The sequence below is a fragment of the Scyliorhinus torazame genome, chromosome 7, assembly GCF_047496885.1.
Source record: "Scyliorhinus torazame isolate Kashiwa2021f chromosome 7, sScyTor2.1, whole genome shotgun sequence".
NCBI classification, from domain to species: Eukaryota; Metazoa; Chordata; class Chondrichthyes; order Carcharhiniformes; family Scyliorhinidae; genus Scyliorhinus; species Scyliorhinus torazame.
Window position 1 is genome coordinate 200,309,682 of NC_092713.1, and position 13,211 is coordinate 200,322,892.

The window sequence follows — 13,211 nt, forward strand, 5'->3', positions numbered from 1 at the left end:
AGCATTAATTGGATCACATATACACATTTAAAATACAAGTAGGAATATAAACACACTAGTGCTAAGAAGTAACACAGAGTGTATTAAGAAGCTGGACCCTGTACTCACAATGTTGACAGCTGGGACATGTTGCTGAAGCTGGAATTGCTGAGCATACTGATGCTGTTGTTGCTCAAATCTCTGCAAAATGAAAACATGAAAAATACAATCAGTTGTGCCAATTGCCCAAATGAAACAAGCCTGTGGCAGTAGTGAATTACTCAGCACTCTATGTTCTCTCGGAGACAAGTCTGTGAATTTATCATAAAACCAAGGGTGAGAAGTTTTTAACACACCTTTTGTTCAAAACACTGGCCCAAACCTTGCTAAAAAACACTGGCCCAAACCTTGCTAAAAAAAAACTGTGAGTGCACAAATTGCACAATATTGATGTGCCAATCGGCCAGTAGGTGCAGGCCAGGAAGTGATGCACCATATGATACAAACTGCGATAGCTTGTTGGTCAATAATGCTGCTTCCCTTTTTATATCACACAAATGGCAGCTCAACTTCAACAATCCCTTTATTTATATGAACCTAGGGATTAGCATAAACACATTACAGAAAGTTAGTGTTAGATTGCTATATTACTTGTAAAGAGCTGGACACTATTGCAAGTGAATATATATCCTAGCTGCTACATTCAACTGCTGCACTGCCAAGCAACAATTTGTCAGTCTACCAGCCACTTGGAGAGCACGTGATGGAGCTTCAGTACTTTGAATCCAAAGTGTGATTCTTTCTAACTTTTAGGAACCAAAGACGTAACATGGTGGCAGTGGGGTGACTGTGAGTAGACAGTTTAAATAACTTTACTGCTGAATTAAGTTGAAAAATCAAACCAAATTAGTGCCAGAAAAATAAGATTGAGTAAACTGTGCAGAAATGAAATGGCCACTGCAGCAATGAGCATACAGCTCCTGCCCATGCCAAACTGGGAGACAATGATGTCGCAAAAGCATTTGAGAAGAGGTTTGAATAAAAGAGCAGACAGATATTCAGTAGCTTTCTAAAAATCACTAGTGAAGAGAACAGGATCAGCTTCATCGTTTTGTAGGCAGGAGAGAAAAGGGTTATTATTTGTTTAATAGCTGGAAGCTGAGTGAACACGGCAGAAGAAACCCAGGCAAAATTTTTGAACGATTTGGCACACACCCCAGCTTAAGTCAGATCATTTGATCTGCCAATATGAATTTCAAAGCCTAAGACAGAAGGAATCTGGTGAGCCTGTTGACAATTTTATGACAGATAGAAAAACAGTCTGAAAATGTAGATTTAAGGACATAGATGAAAGACTGCTGTCTCAGCTGATGTAGGACTCTCTCTACACACCTTGGAGCAGAGAAGGAATTGATTGGAATGGACAAAGCTCATAATATCACAGGTTGTGGATGCTATCAGAGAACATGAAACCACAAGTAGACATGTAAAGATGCTGACTACCCAAACACCTAACTTTCTGTTAAGTCAAGAGAAGGGAAGCAAGGTTGGTGAAGTAAAACAGTGACAAAAAAACAATTTGAGACAGAAAGCCATGCAGGAATTGTGGACAACCAAATGAGTTCACAGGCAGAAGGATATGGCCTGCATATGAATCAAACTACAGAGCTTGTGGAAAGCCAAATCACCGGGAAAAGGTGTGCAGAACAAAGAAAGAAAATGATAAACGAGTCATCAGAATCAGAATAATAGGGAGAATGCGAAGTAAAATAAACCAAAATGTTCATATTCTGCAAGGCGACAATGCGTTTGAAAACACAATAGATATCAGATGATGTAGCGACCAGTCAATATCCTGAAATGGCTGGACGTGGCAGTTCCCAGAGAAAAGACATTCACACAGCCATCCAGATCAGGAAAGGGATGAGAAATAAGCTCATCACCATTAATCAAGAGCTAATGGCCTCCCCAGCGAAGCATTGACTGGGTGCGGTTTAGTGCTGGTCCACACAAATGTGGACCAGGCCTAACCACACCTGGGGGGTTTGCCAGACCATTGGAGACCCCTTGGGTGGTCAGGGACAGGGCAGAGTGGCACACTGACTCTCCCCACTGGCACCTGGGCACTGCAGCATTGCCAGCCTGCCACCCAGGCACTGCCAATGTGCCTGTGTGGCACTGCCAAGCTGGCAGGGACACTGCCTGGGTGCCAGTACCAGGATGCCCAAGTGCCAGGGTGACACTGTCACGGGTCGGGGCCTGAAGGTGACCATGCCCAAGAACGGGGCAATGAGAGGGGTTATGAAGGGTGAGGGGAGGGGTGAAGGGCAGGTATGAAGGGGCCTCATAACAGTTGGAGGGTCTCAGGGTGGGGGTCCTGAAATGAGGGTTGGGGGCCCAAAAGAGGGGGGAAGGAGGCCTGAAAAGGGGGGCTCCTCAGCAAACCCATGGTGTAGTGTCCTCACTTGGGGGGGGGGGGGGTAATGCCCATGTGTGTGGGGGGCAACATTGGGGACCCTCAAGCTCACTTAGGGATCTCACCAGCTATAAACACGCCATTGTAAACACCCCACCAAATCCGTCCAAAATGACACTTAGAAATGTTTTGGTTGAATCGCATCCAACATCTCTTTAGAAGAGTGTTCTGCGAGCTGGACACAGAATAATCATACCCAAAACAATGCAGGAAGAACATCTCCAAAAGATACGTGAAGTTCTCATTGGAATGGAAGAGTATAAGCTCATAGGCAAATCAGTTAAGTACTGCGTAAACATCTACAAAGATATCTAAAGAATGGTGGCAACATGCAATTTACGCCAGAAGTACCAAAACACACAGCAGAAAGAAGCGATGACAGCCATTGAAGCACCACCCCGCCTATGACTTACTGTGGGAGCCGATCTATTCACACACAATCAAGATCGGTATTTCATAGTCACAAATTACTACTCAAAGTTCCCTTTTATCAGAGAGGTGGAAGATTTGAGAGCTACAAAAATAATTTCTGCAGTAAGAATTTTGTTTATTGAGTAAGCTGCGCCTCAAAGAATGATATCTGCCAATGGAACTCAATTCACCTCCAGAGAATTTACGTAATTCGCTGAATATTAGGAGTTCAACATCATCACCACCTCACCCAATGGGATGCAGTTTTATGGAAAGGTACGTCCAGATGGCCAAGAGAACCCTGACCAAATGACAAAAGGCAAAGGAAGACCCAAACCTTGCCTTATTGTCACTCCGACCTACACCTCCCAAGGCTGACATGAAATTCCGGGCAGAGCTGCTAATGGAAGAAAGCATAAGATAAACTCTGCCAAGCAAGATACTCCTGACCAGGAGGAAGTCAGACAGCAACTCATAGATGCACAGGTAGACGGAGGTCAACACTTCAACAAGTTTGTTAATTCATGACCTGAGTTGTTGAAAGGGCAAAATAGACATGTGCTGGATCTAATGGTGAAAAACTGGAACCCAGCAAAGGTTGTTGCGGAAGCTGAGTGAAGGTCTTACAGAATCACAGGATTCTTTTGGATGCCATTTGGCCCATCATATCTGCACCAGCTCTCCAAACAAGCATTATGATTTAGTGCCCCTGCTTTTTCCTTGTATCCCTGCACATTGCTTCTATTCAAGTAATCATCCAATGCCCTCCGGAATGCTTCGATTCAACTTGCCTCCACCACACTTCCAGGCATCGTTCCACACCCGTACCACTTGTCATGTGAAAAAGATTATGTCTCACATCACAGTTGCTTCTTTTGAAAATCACTTTAAATCTGTGCCCTCTTGTTCTTGATCCTTTTACCAGCGGGTACAGTTTCTCCGACATATACTCTGTCCAGCCCCCTCATGATTTTAAACATCTCGATAAAATCTCCTCTTAGCCTTCTCTCCAAGGAGAATAGTCCCAACTTCTCCAATCTCTCTTCATAACTGAAGTTTCTTATCCCTGGAACCATTTGTTTAAACTCCTTCTACACTCTCTCCAGTGTGTTCACATTCTTTCAAAGGTTTAATGGATGCTATCAATCAATCATATCCCTCCACTACACAGCTAAGCATTGGAATGGTACTCAACTTTAGGCCAGCAGAAATTATCCCGTCTCACTACAAATTTACCACCATGGCGGAAGAGTTTCTCTGCGTGCCCTGTTCCTAAATCATAAAACATTCTCCTTATAAGAGTCTTTATTATTCTGTTCCTCGCATTCCACAAAAGAAAATCTTCGCCTGACCTGTGAGCTAGAGAATGTCTTTGACCTTAACATGAATAATTTACAACAACGACTGAAAATAAAAAAAGCCTTAATCCCTGTAATCCTGGATTAAAGTTTTAATTGAAGGAACTAACAGGGTTATAATCAAGGAATTATGCAGGTGACTGATTTTATAATCCACAGTGGATATGCTCTCCAATTCTCTGCCTGCAGCTGATGTTGTTATTTTGTTACAATGAGATTCTTTTTATGATGCTACAATGTGAGGGATGTTAGTGCTGCAGAATTGGAAACCTTTCCATTTCTTACAACATGCGGGCATGGATTTTCCCCAGGCAAAACTGATCCCACGTTGTGTTCCCACCTCCGTTGATGACCTGGCATGAAGTGTGATTTCCACAGGAGCAGAGCTTAATGACCCTGTCACCCAATTAGGGTTCGGGCAGACAGTAATGGAAGATTAGAAAACTCCAAAGTATATCATGGAGTTTAGCTGACCTAAAACTTTTAATAGATTTTAGTTATGAGGAGCACAAGGGCCTACTTTCCAGATGTTATGCAACAGAGACTTTAAGTATTTTTAAACAAAACAATGTTTATTCTATGAATTCAGTTAACATTTTATAAACACACAGTAAACAATTTATCAACTACCAACACAAATACGCCCACAGATACAGTACTCTATTTGTAACCCTTAATTAGTTTCCTAAGAACATCCATAAGCCAAACCCCCTTTTTAGCAAAGCAGTCGGCATAAATTCTTTACACAAGACAGTTATCACTTTTAAATTATCAAGTGATCTGGACACCGTTTAACATACAGAGAGAGAGACAAAATGAACCTTCCTTGTCTGAATTCAAATTCAAAATGAAAGTAAAACACAAAGCCACAAACTGCTTCCATCTCAAAACGAAAGTAAAACCCAGAGGCACAACCCAGCTCCACCCACACAATGACATCACTGCAGCTATTTGATAAACACCCTTTCTTAAAGGTACACTCCCATGACAAGAGGGCTACCAGCAAAGTGGGCCAGGTTCTGGTCTGAATCAGCAGCCGTTGCTGTGGCTGAGAGGTGTATGATCTTAAAAAAAAAGGATCTTTATCTTTAAAGTGGCAAATGCAGAGTTCCACCTGAGATGGGACAAAGTTGAAATAAAGGTTGCTTATTAGAATTTCACTGCTGCTCAGTGTGAATTTCTCCCCCCCCCCCTCCCCCCCCCCCACACACACACAGCCAAAACATCCAGTTTTTTGCATTAAACAAGATGATTTCAGCAGTGCCATTCCTGTTCTTACCGGGCTGTTACTGGTCAGCTTTACAGAGCTCCGAAATGAAAGGCTCAAGAGTCAGAAGGGGAATTGTTAATGAGCTCCCTAATGACCTCAACATACCGAAGTAATCAGGCAGGCAACTTCATTTTCCTGACCTTTAATGAAGAAATAAATGTAGTCCGTGATTCGGAGAGGTATTGTCAATCAAAAATGGATGCTAGGCCAAAGAGGCAATCAAATGTCTGCTCAGAGAGGTGGGTTGCATTGAGGGTCTTAAAGAACAAAAGTGAGGTGGAGACAAGGAGGGGTTAGGGTAGGAATCCAGACCTTGGGATTACATTGGCTGAAGGCATGATTGCGATGGTTGAACAGAAGGGGTGGGGGGTTGGTATCCAAGAGTACAAGGTGGGGGTTGGGATTGGAAAGAGGGGAGTGGGTGGGTGGGATTCATATCACTGATTAATTTCACATAGGATACTGATAACAGGGTGGCCCTGTGGTGCAGTGGCAATGTTCCTGCCTCTGAGCCAGGAGCTTCATGTTCAAGTCCTATTTCAGGACTGACTTGATGGTCAAAAAAGGCTTGCAACATAGCCAACAGGTTGAGTATCACCATGTAAATCCTTCCAACATACGCCAATGGCAGTGGTAGAAGCAGGAAAGATTCATGGTCAGCCAGGTAATGGTAAGGAATTGGAGCCTCTACCATCACTACCCATGACTCCAGACCACAACATGCATGTACATGTTCATGTTATCATGGCAACCCAGATTCCTTGGCCAGGCCGGTTAGCTTAATTGGCTGGATGGCTAGTATGGAGCAGGTCACAACAGCTCAGGGGTTCAATCCTGTTCTGGCACAGGGCAAGTTGGAGTCTGTTTCCTTGTTGTACCCGTGGTGGAGGTCACAGCACAATGGATCGGACCTACCTTTGGGCAGACGACTGAAATGGAAATAACAACATGGATAGCAGCCTTGAGAGAGGTTAACCTAAGGAGTTGTTTAATTCAGACTCACATTTCAAAATGTGAGTAATCCTCCTTTCTATCACGAGGCAGCCAGGAGGGAAGACAGAGACAGAGTTCAGTCTTGGCTGGATTGGAAACCAGGGGCGTCATTCTCCGACCCCCCATCGGGTCGGAGAATGGCCGTTGGCTGCCGTGAATCCCGCCCCCGCCGGTTGCCGAAGTCTCCGGTACCGGATATTCGGCGGGGGCGGGAATGGGGCCGCGCCCGTTGGCGGGCCCCCCCCCGCTCGATTCTCCGGCCCGGATGGGGCGAAGTCCTGCCGAGAAATTGCCTGTCCCACCGGCGTAAATTAAAGTAGGTATTTACCGGCGGGACAAGGCGGCGTGGGCGGGCTCCAGGGTCCTGGGGGGGGCGCGGGGCGATCTGACCCCGGGGGTGCCCCATGGTGGCCTGCCCCGCGATCGGGGCCCACCGATCCGCGGGCGGGCCTGTGCCGTGGGGGCACTCTTTCCCTTCCGCCTCCGCAACGGCCTCCACCATGGCGGATGCGGAAGAGACTCTCCCCACTGCGCATGCGCGGGAAACTGTCAGCGGCCGCTGACACTCCCGTGCATGCGCCGCCCGGGGATGTCATTTCCGCGCCAGATGGCGGGGCAACAAATGCCGTTTCCGCCAGCTGGCGGGGCGGACATCCTTCCGGCGCCGGCCTAGCCCCTCAATGTCAGGGCTCGGCCCCCAAAGATGCGGAGCATTCCGCACCTTTGGGGCGGCGCGATGCCCGTCTGATTGGCGCCGTTTTGGGCGCCAGTCGGCGGACATCGCGCTGTTGGGGGAGAATTTCACCCCAGGTCACAGAAGTGGAAGCATCGAGTTCTCACCCACTGTGGCACTGCTGTCACTTCTGAAGTTAACAATCACTTTTACAGCAAGTGCTTTTTAAGTGACATCTCATTAATGCAGCACTGAACCTCCGAGCTCACTGAGTCAGCACTGTATTCTCCTCCTTTACTGAACAACACGGTCTGTATTGATTATGCATCAAAGATGTGCGCTGTGTGTTAATGAGAGGAATAATTCTCTGTCAGAATTGGAAACTAATCCAACGTTCAAAACATCAGGGACATAATAAAATGGAATTAGTGTACTTCAACTCACTTGCTGTCATACACGCCTCTACTTATTATTAGATAAAGAATAACTATATTTATTATTATGTTATGCATCATTTGGCAGAGTGTTACAGGAATAATAATGGAAATTCGTAATGTCACCTACATGAGTGATAAATGCTTGTAGTTAGAGAGTTCTTTGGGGATTGTTGTCAGAAGGTTCCCTTCCAAGTATCTGCAAAACAGAACAAAGGCAGTCAATTGCGATGGGAGCATGCCCAAGTGTGATAAACTCTCCCGAATAGAATATCGTCATTACCTTCAGCAGAAGAGGTGTTAAATGCTTTTGTAACAAAAACTATTGAACAGAGAGGTCATGGACTGTGTATGCACACTCCATAAAACACTGAGTACGTTTGTTACCTTCCTTGGCAATATGCAGTAGCTTTACCTAAGAAATTTGAATCAATAACTACACAAATTACTTTTAAGAGGTGATTGGGGCCCTAGCGATCTGGAGGATAATGGACCATATCAGTATAAGGAGACAATCATTTAGGACTGAGATGAGGAGAAATTACTTCACTCAAAGGGTTGTGAACCTTTGGAATTCTCTATCCCAGAGGGTTGTGGATGGTCCATCATTCAATAGATTTAAGGCTGGGAGAAGTCACAGAGGATCTGCCATGCAGTAATGAAAATATACTTTTTAGTGAGCCCTCTTCACTGTACTGTTGCAACGGAATGTATTAGGGGATGGCTGGACCGTCGGCCGGTGAGGCAATGATTGAAACAGGAGCTTCTTGCTCGCCCCCAGCAGGAGAATCAGGAAACACCTCTTGAATGCACACGTAATGAGCAATGCAAGAGTGCAAGAGTGCATGCAGAATCATTGCATCCCCCCCGGAAATCACTCACTTCTATATCAGTCACAAAACATGACTCCGGAAGGAAGATTCTGGACACTGCTCCTATTGTTTGCTGTTACAAAGAGGAGGGGACACATATTTAAGGTTTTGGGCAAGGGATGCAGAGGGGGAGCTTTCTTTGACACAGCAAGTGAGAATGACTTGGAACTCACTGCACCAAAGTGTGTTGTTGGAAGCAGAGATGGTTGATTATTTCAAAAGGAAATTGGATGGACATTTGAAAGAAATAAACTTGCAGGGCTACAGGGATAGAGCAGGGAAATGGGACTGACTGGGTTGCTCCACGATGAGCTAGCAAAGACATGATGAGCCGAATAGCCTCCCTTCCACCTGTGCTGCAAACACAGTAAATGATTAACATTTACTGTATCTGTGAGCTATTGCAGTTTTGTTAAGGCTCCATGCTTCAGGAGCCAGTTAGCGGAGCATCACTGTGTGGTTTTCCGTCTGATGAATTTTTGTACACAAAGTCAAATGTAATCCTCTTTCAGTGTTTCCCACTCATTGCATGAGAATCCCAATGCGAAACCTCTACCGTTACTTCTAAGCCAGCTGTAACCCATCATTGTGTGAACGGCTTACATTTCTGAAATTACAGTCTTCGGAATAATCCAGTAACTCCTGTAAAGGTAGGTGATTAAGTAAGACAGCTGCCATGGTCTTTAGAAACAGAAAGACTGGGACCTCTCTTTCATCTCTCCACAATGAGTTCACGCCCAATTCCCAGAGGCAGGAAGACAATGCTATAATGAGAGTGTGGCCCTTACCAAAAACCCAAACACAATCTTCACTGGTTTGTTAAGCACACAAAATAACTCAGCACACAATGCCTCCAAAAGACATTGTCAGGGAGACAATGTAGCGGTGGAAATGTCATTAGATTAGTAATTCAGAGGACCAGGCAACTGACCTTGGGACAGAGGTCCAAATCCCACCATGGAATTAAATTCAATTCATTCATAAAAATCTGGAATTGAAAAGTTTGGTCGTTGTCAGAAAAACCCATCTGGTTCACTATTGTCATTTAGGGAAGGAAATTTTGCCTGTCCGACCGACATGTGACTTAACTGCCCTCTGAAATACCAGCAATGGGCAACAAATGCTGGCCTTGTCAGCAACACTCATGAAATAAAATAAAAATAAAGCCAAAGATGACAAGTTCAGACTGAATGTTCTGAACTCAGATTCACATGTTCACAGTTTGAAGGAAATTCTGTAAGTTGGGGCCATGTTTGGGTATAGTTGGTGACACAGGAGATGGTAAGGAATGACGATGCAACTGCAGACTTAAAGACAGCTGAGAAAAACAAATATCTCCCACAAGGCACAGGGGCTGTTTAGCACAGGGCTAAATCGCTGGCTTTGAAAGCAGACCAAGGCAGGCCAGCAGCACGGCTCAATTCCCGTATCAGCTTCCCCGAACAGGCGCCGGAATGTGGCGACTAGGGGCTTTTCACAGTAACTTCATTTGAAGCCTACTTGTGACAATAAGCGATTTTCATTTTCATTTTCAAGTTGGTACGGGTGAGAGATGGTTGTTCTTCATCTGTTATCTCTGATGCAATTGTGATGGCAGATGACCCACGACTGTTAAGCTTTCCAGAATGGCTCCTTGGATAATGATCAGAACTCCTGAGTGTTAATTCATTCCTTCTGAACCAGTGGCCAACCATTGATTCACCATGGGTCAGAAATTGAACTTGGCTCCTCTGTATGACTGAGTGGAATCTTGTTTGCCCACTAAACTGCAAAAAGGAGGTCAGGGGAGCTGTAACCTGTATTCAATCTGGAGATGTCCAATTATTGCATGGAAATGTGCCACAAAGCCTCATTGCTGCAAATAAAGCTTAAAACCTTCTCCCCGCCAATTTGAATAACTCAAGCTGCAGGCACGAGAAGATCAAAGTGTTCTGATTCTCCATTCGTTCCGCAATGAGGCAGCAGCACGGAGAGCAGGCCATTTCAAACCTCTAGCTTCACAGAATTAAACACTGTTCAAGGACTGAAAAGTTTGAACATCGTGGACAGGCTGTCAGGTCTTGGAGCTGCACATAATTCAGATATCTCAGGTTAACCAGTTCTTAGCTCTATCCTGGAAGGATATTTGGCCTTTATTCAATATTTAATGAAGGCTTTCCATGATCTGGATGAAAGACTTGCATTTGAGTTCTTTGGAAGCTACACAAAGTTAAATACAAAGACTTGATAGGACCTCAGGCCATTCCAAAGCATTTACAAGCAAATTAAATACTTTGGAATTATAGTTACTGCGCTAGCATAGGAAATGTGGAAGCCAATTTGTGCGCAGTGGCTGGTGCCATAAACAGCAAAGAGCTAATAATCAAATAATCTGTTTTAATGATGCTGATTGAGAGATACATATTGACCAGAACACTGGGGAGATTTCCCTTCCGCTTCTTTGAATAGTGCCATTTAATCTTTTACTTGCTCTGAGAGGACAGAAGGGGCCTTTTTAACAACTCACCCCATAAATTGCACCTATGGCAGGTATTCCCGGTGAATGAGCTGGCACAGCGGGCTAATTTAGGGGGGATGCCATTTACGGTAGTGAGGGATAGGTTTAGGTACTTGGGCATTCAGGTAGCGAGGGAATGGATGGGGCTCCATAAGTGGAACTTAACGAAGCTGGTGGAGGAGGCCAGGGAGGATCTTAAGAGGTGGGATACACTGCACTTAACGTTGGCGGGGAGGGTCCAAGTGGTGAAAATAAATATTCTGCCGTGGATCTTGTTTATCTTTCAGGCTCTCCTGATCTTTATACCAAAGGCCTTTTTTCGGAAAGTGGACACAATCATCTCTGACTTTGTATGGGTGGGGAAGGTGCCAAGGATGGGGAGGACCCTGCTACAGAGGCAGAGGCAGCAGGGGGAGTTGGCGTTGCCAAACTTGCTTCATTATTACTGGGCGGCGAATGTGGACAAGGTGCAGCAGTGGTGGGAAGGAGAAGGGGTAGGGTGGGTTAGGATGGAGGAGGTATCTTGTAAGCGGTCTAGTTTGAGGGCTATGGTGGCGGCAGCATTGCCAATGGCTCCGAGTAGGTATTCAGGGAGCCCAGTGGTGCAGTCCACGGTGAAGATGTGGAATCAGCTGAGGAGGCATTTTAGGGTGGAAGGGATGTCGGTGCTAACGCCGCTGTGCGAGAATCATGGGTTTGAGCTGGGGGGATAGATAGTGTATACAGGAGGTGGAGGGAAGTGGGGCTGGTCAAGGTGAGATATTTGTATTTGGAGGAAGGGTTCGCCAGTCTGGAGGAGTTAAGGGAGCGGGTAGAGCTGCCGAGGGGTAGTGAGGTTAGGTATCTACAGGTTAGGGACTTTGCACGAAAGGTCTGGTAGGGGTTCCCTAGATTGCCGGGATACTCCCTGCTGGAGCGACTGCTGCTTCCTGATGTGGAAGGGGAGGGAAGAATTGGGGATATATATAAGTGGTGAAGATCAAGGAGAAATGGGAAGCGGAGTTGGGAATGGAGATCAATTGGGGAGTAAGGAGTGCGGCACTGCGAAGGGTAAACGGGATCTCCTCTTGTGCAAGGATGAGCCTGATACAGTTTAAGGTGGTGCACAGGGTGCATATGACTCGGGCGAGAATGAGTGGGTTCTTTCTGGGGGTAGCAGATGAGTGGGAGAGGTGCGGGCGGGGGCCAGCGAATCATGCGCACATGTTTTGGGGTTGTGAAAAATTGGGAAGATTCTGGACGGGAGTGTTCGCGGTCTTAGCCAGGATAGTGGAGGAGGGAGTGGACCCGGACCCTTTGGTGGCGATATTTGGGGTTTCAGAGAAGCCGGAGCTCATGGAGAGGAGGAAGACTGATGTCTTGGCCTTCGCCTCTCTGATTGCATGGCGACGAATTTTGCTGGAGTGGCGGTCGGCATCGCCACTGGGGGTATCAGCATGGTCGGGTGACCTGTACGACTTCCTGCGGTTAGAGAAGATAAAGTATGAGTTAAGGGGCTCAGCAGGGGAATTTGAGAAAAGGTGGGGGATGTTTGTGACCGTGTTTGAGGAGCTGTTCGTCGCAGGGAGGTGGCGGGGTGGATGATGGGGAGGGGGGGGGGGGGGGGGGTGAAAAAGGAGAAAAATCTGTACAAACTCTACAGTTGATTGTTGGGGAGAATGTTTCCTAGGGTGTTTATTTGCTGTAGCCTACTTTGATACAAGTTTGAATAAAATGCGTTTTAAATTTCATTTTAAAAAATTGCCCTCTGGCAGTACAGCACTCCCTCGGTACTACATTGGAGCTCTGTGTTGAAGTCTCCGGAGTAGGACAGATGGTTGCCAACCATCCTGGATTGACCTGGAGCTTCCATGGATTGAAGATTAATCTCCAGGGCGCTGCTGTGTGCCATACTGGAGACAAATCAGAGGGACATTAAAAAAGATTGTGTTTCTTTTACCATTTTCTCAAACCTTTTCTCTTTACTAGTAATAAAAATATTGAAAATGGGAGAAAAAGGCTCACAGACAAGCACCATCTCATTGGGTAATGGATTTTTGCTTTTCAATGGGTTTAGGAAGCCAGTGTGTCACATGGATGGATGTGTTGGCCAAGTAATGGCTGGAGCATGGGGGCAAGTCTTCAGGAATCCATTTAATCACAGTTGGCAACCCTAGTGGGACTTTAACTCACAACCTTCTGACTCAAAGGTGAGTGGCAACCACAGTACCCCATGGTTGATGGAAGGGATAAAGAGACAATAAATCAA

The 13,211-nt window shown here is 45.8% G+C and overlaps 1 protein-coding gene across 2 annotated transcripts in view; it reads right to left on the bottom strand.

Moving 5' to 3' along the window:
• Positions 1-13,211, bottom strand: part of LOC140426781 (slit homolog 3 protein-like) — a 925,338-nt gene that overhangs the window by 131,315 nt on the left and 780,812 nt on the right. For both annotated transcript variants that reach the window (XM_072511946.1, XM_072511947.1), the window contains 2 exons: positions 7,725-7,793; positions 109-180 (listed from right to left, as the gene is read on the bottom strand). In XM_072511946.1, the coding sequence (XP_072368047.1) occupies positions 109-180; positions 7,725-7,793 (141 nt within the window). The remainder of the gene's footprint in view (positions 1-108; positions 181-7,724; positions 7,794-13,211) is intronic.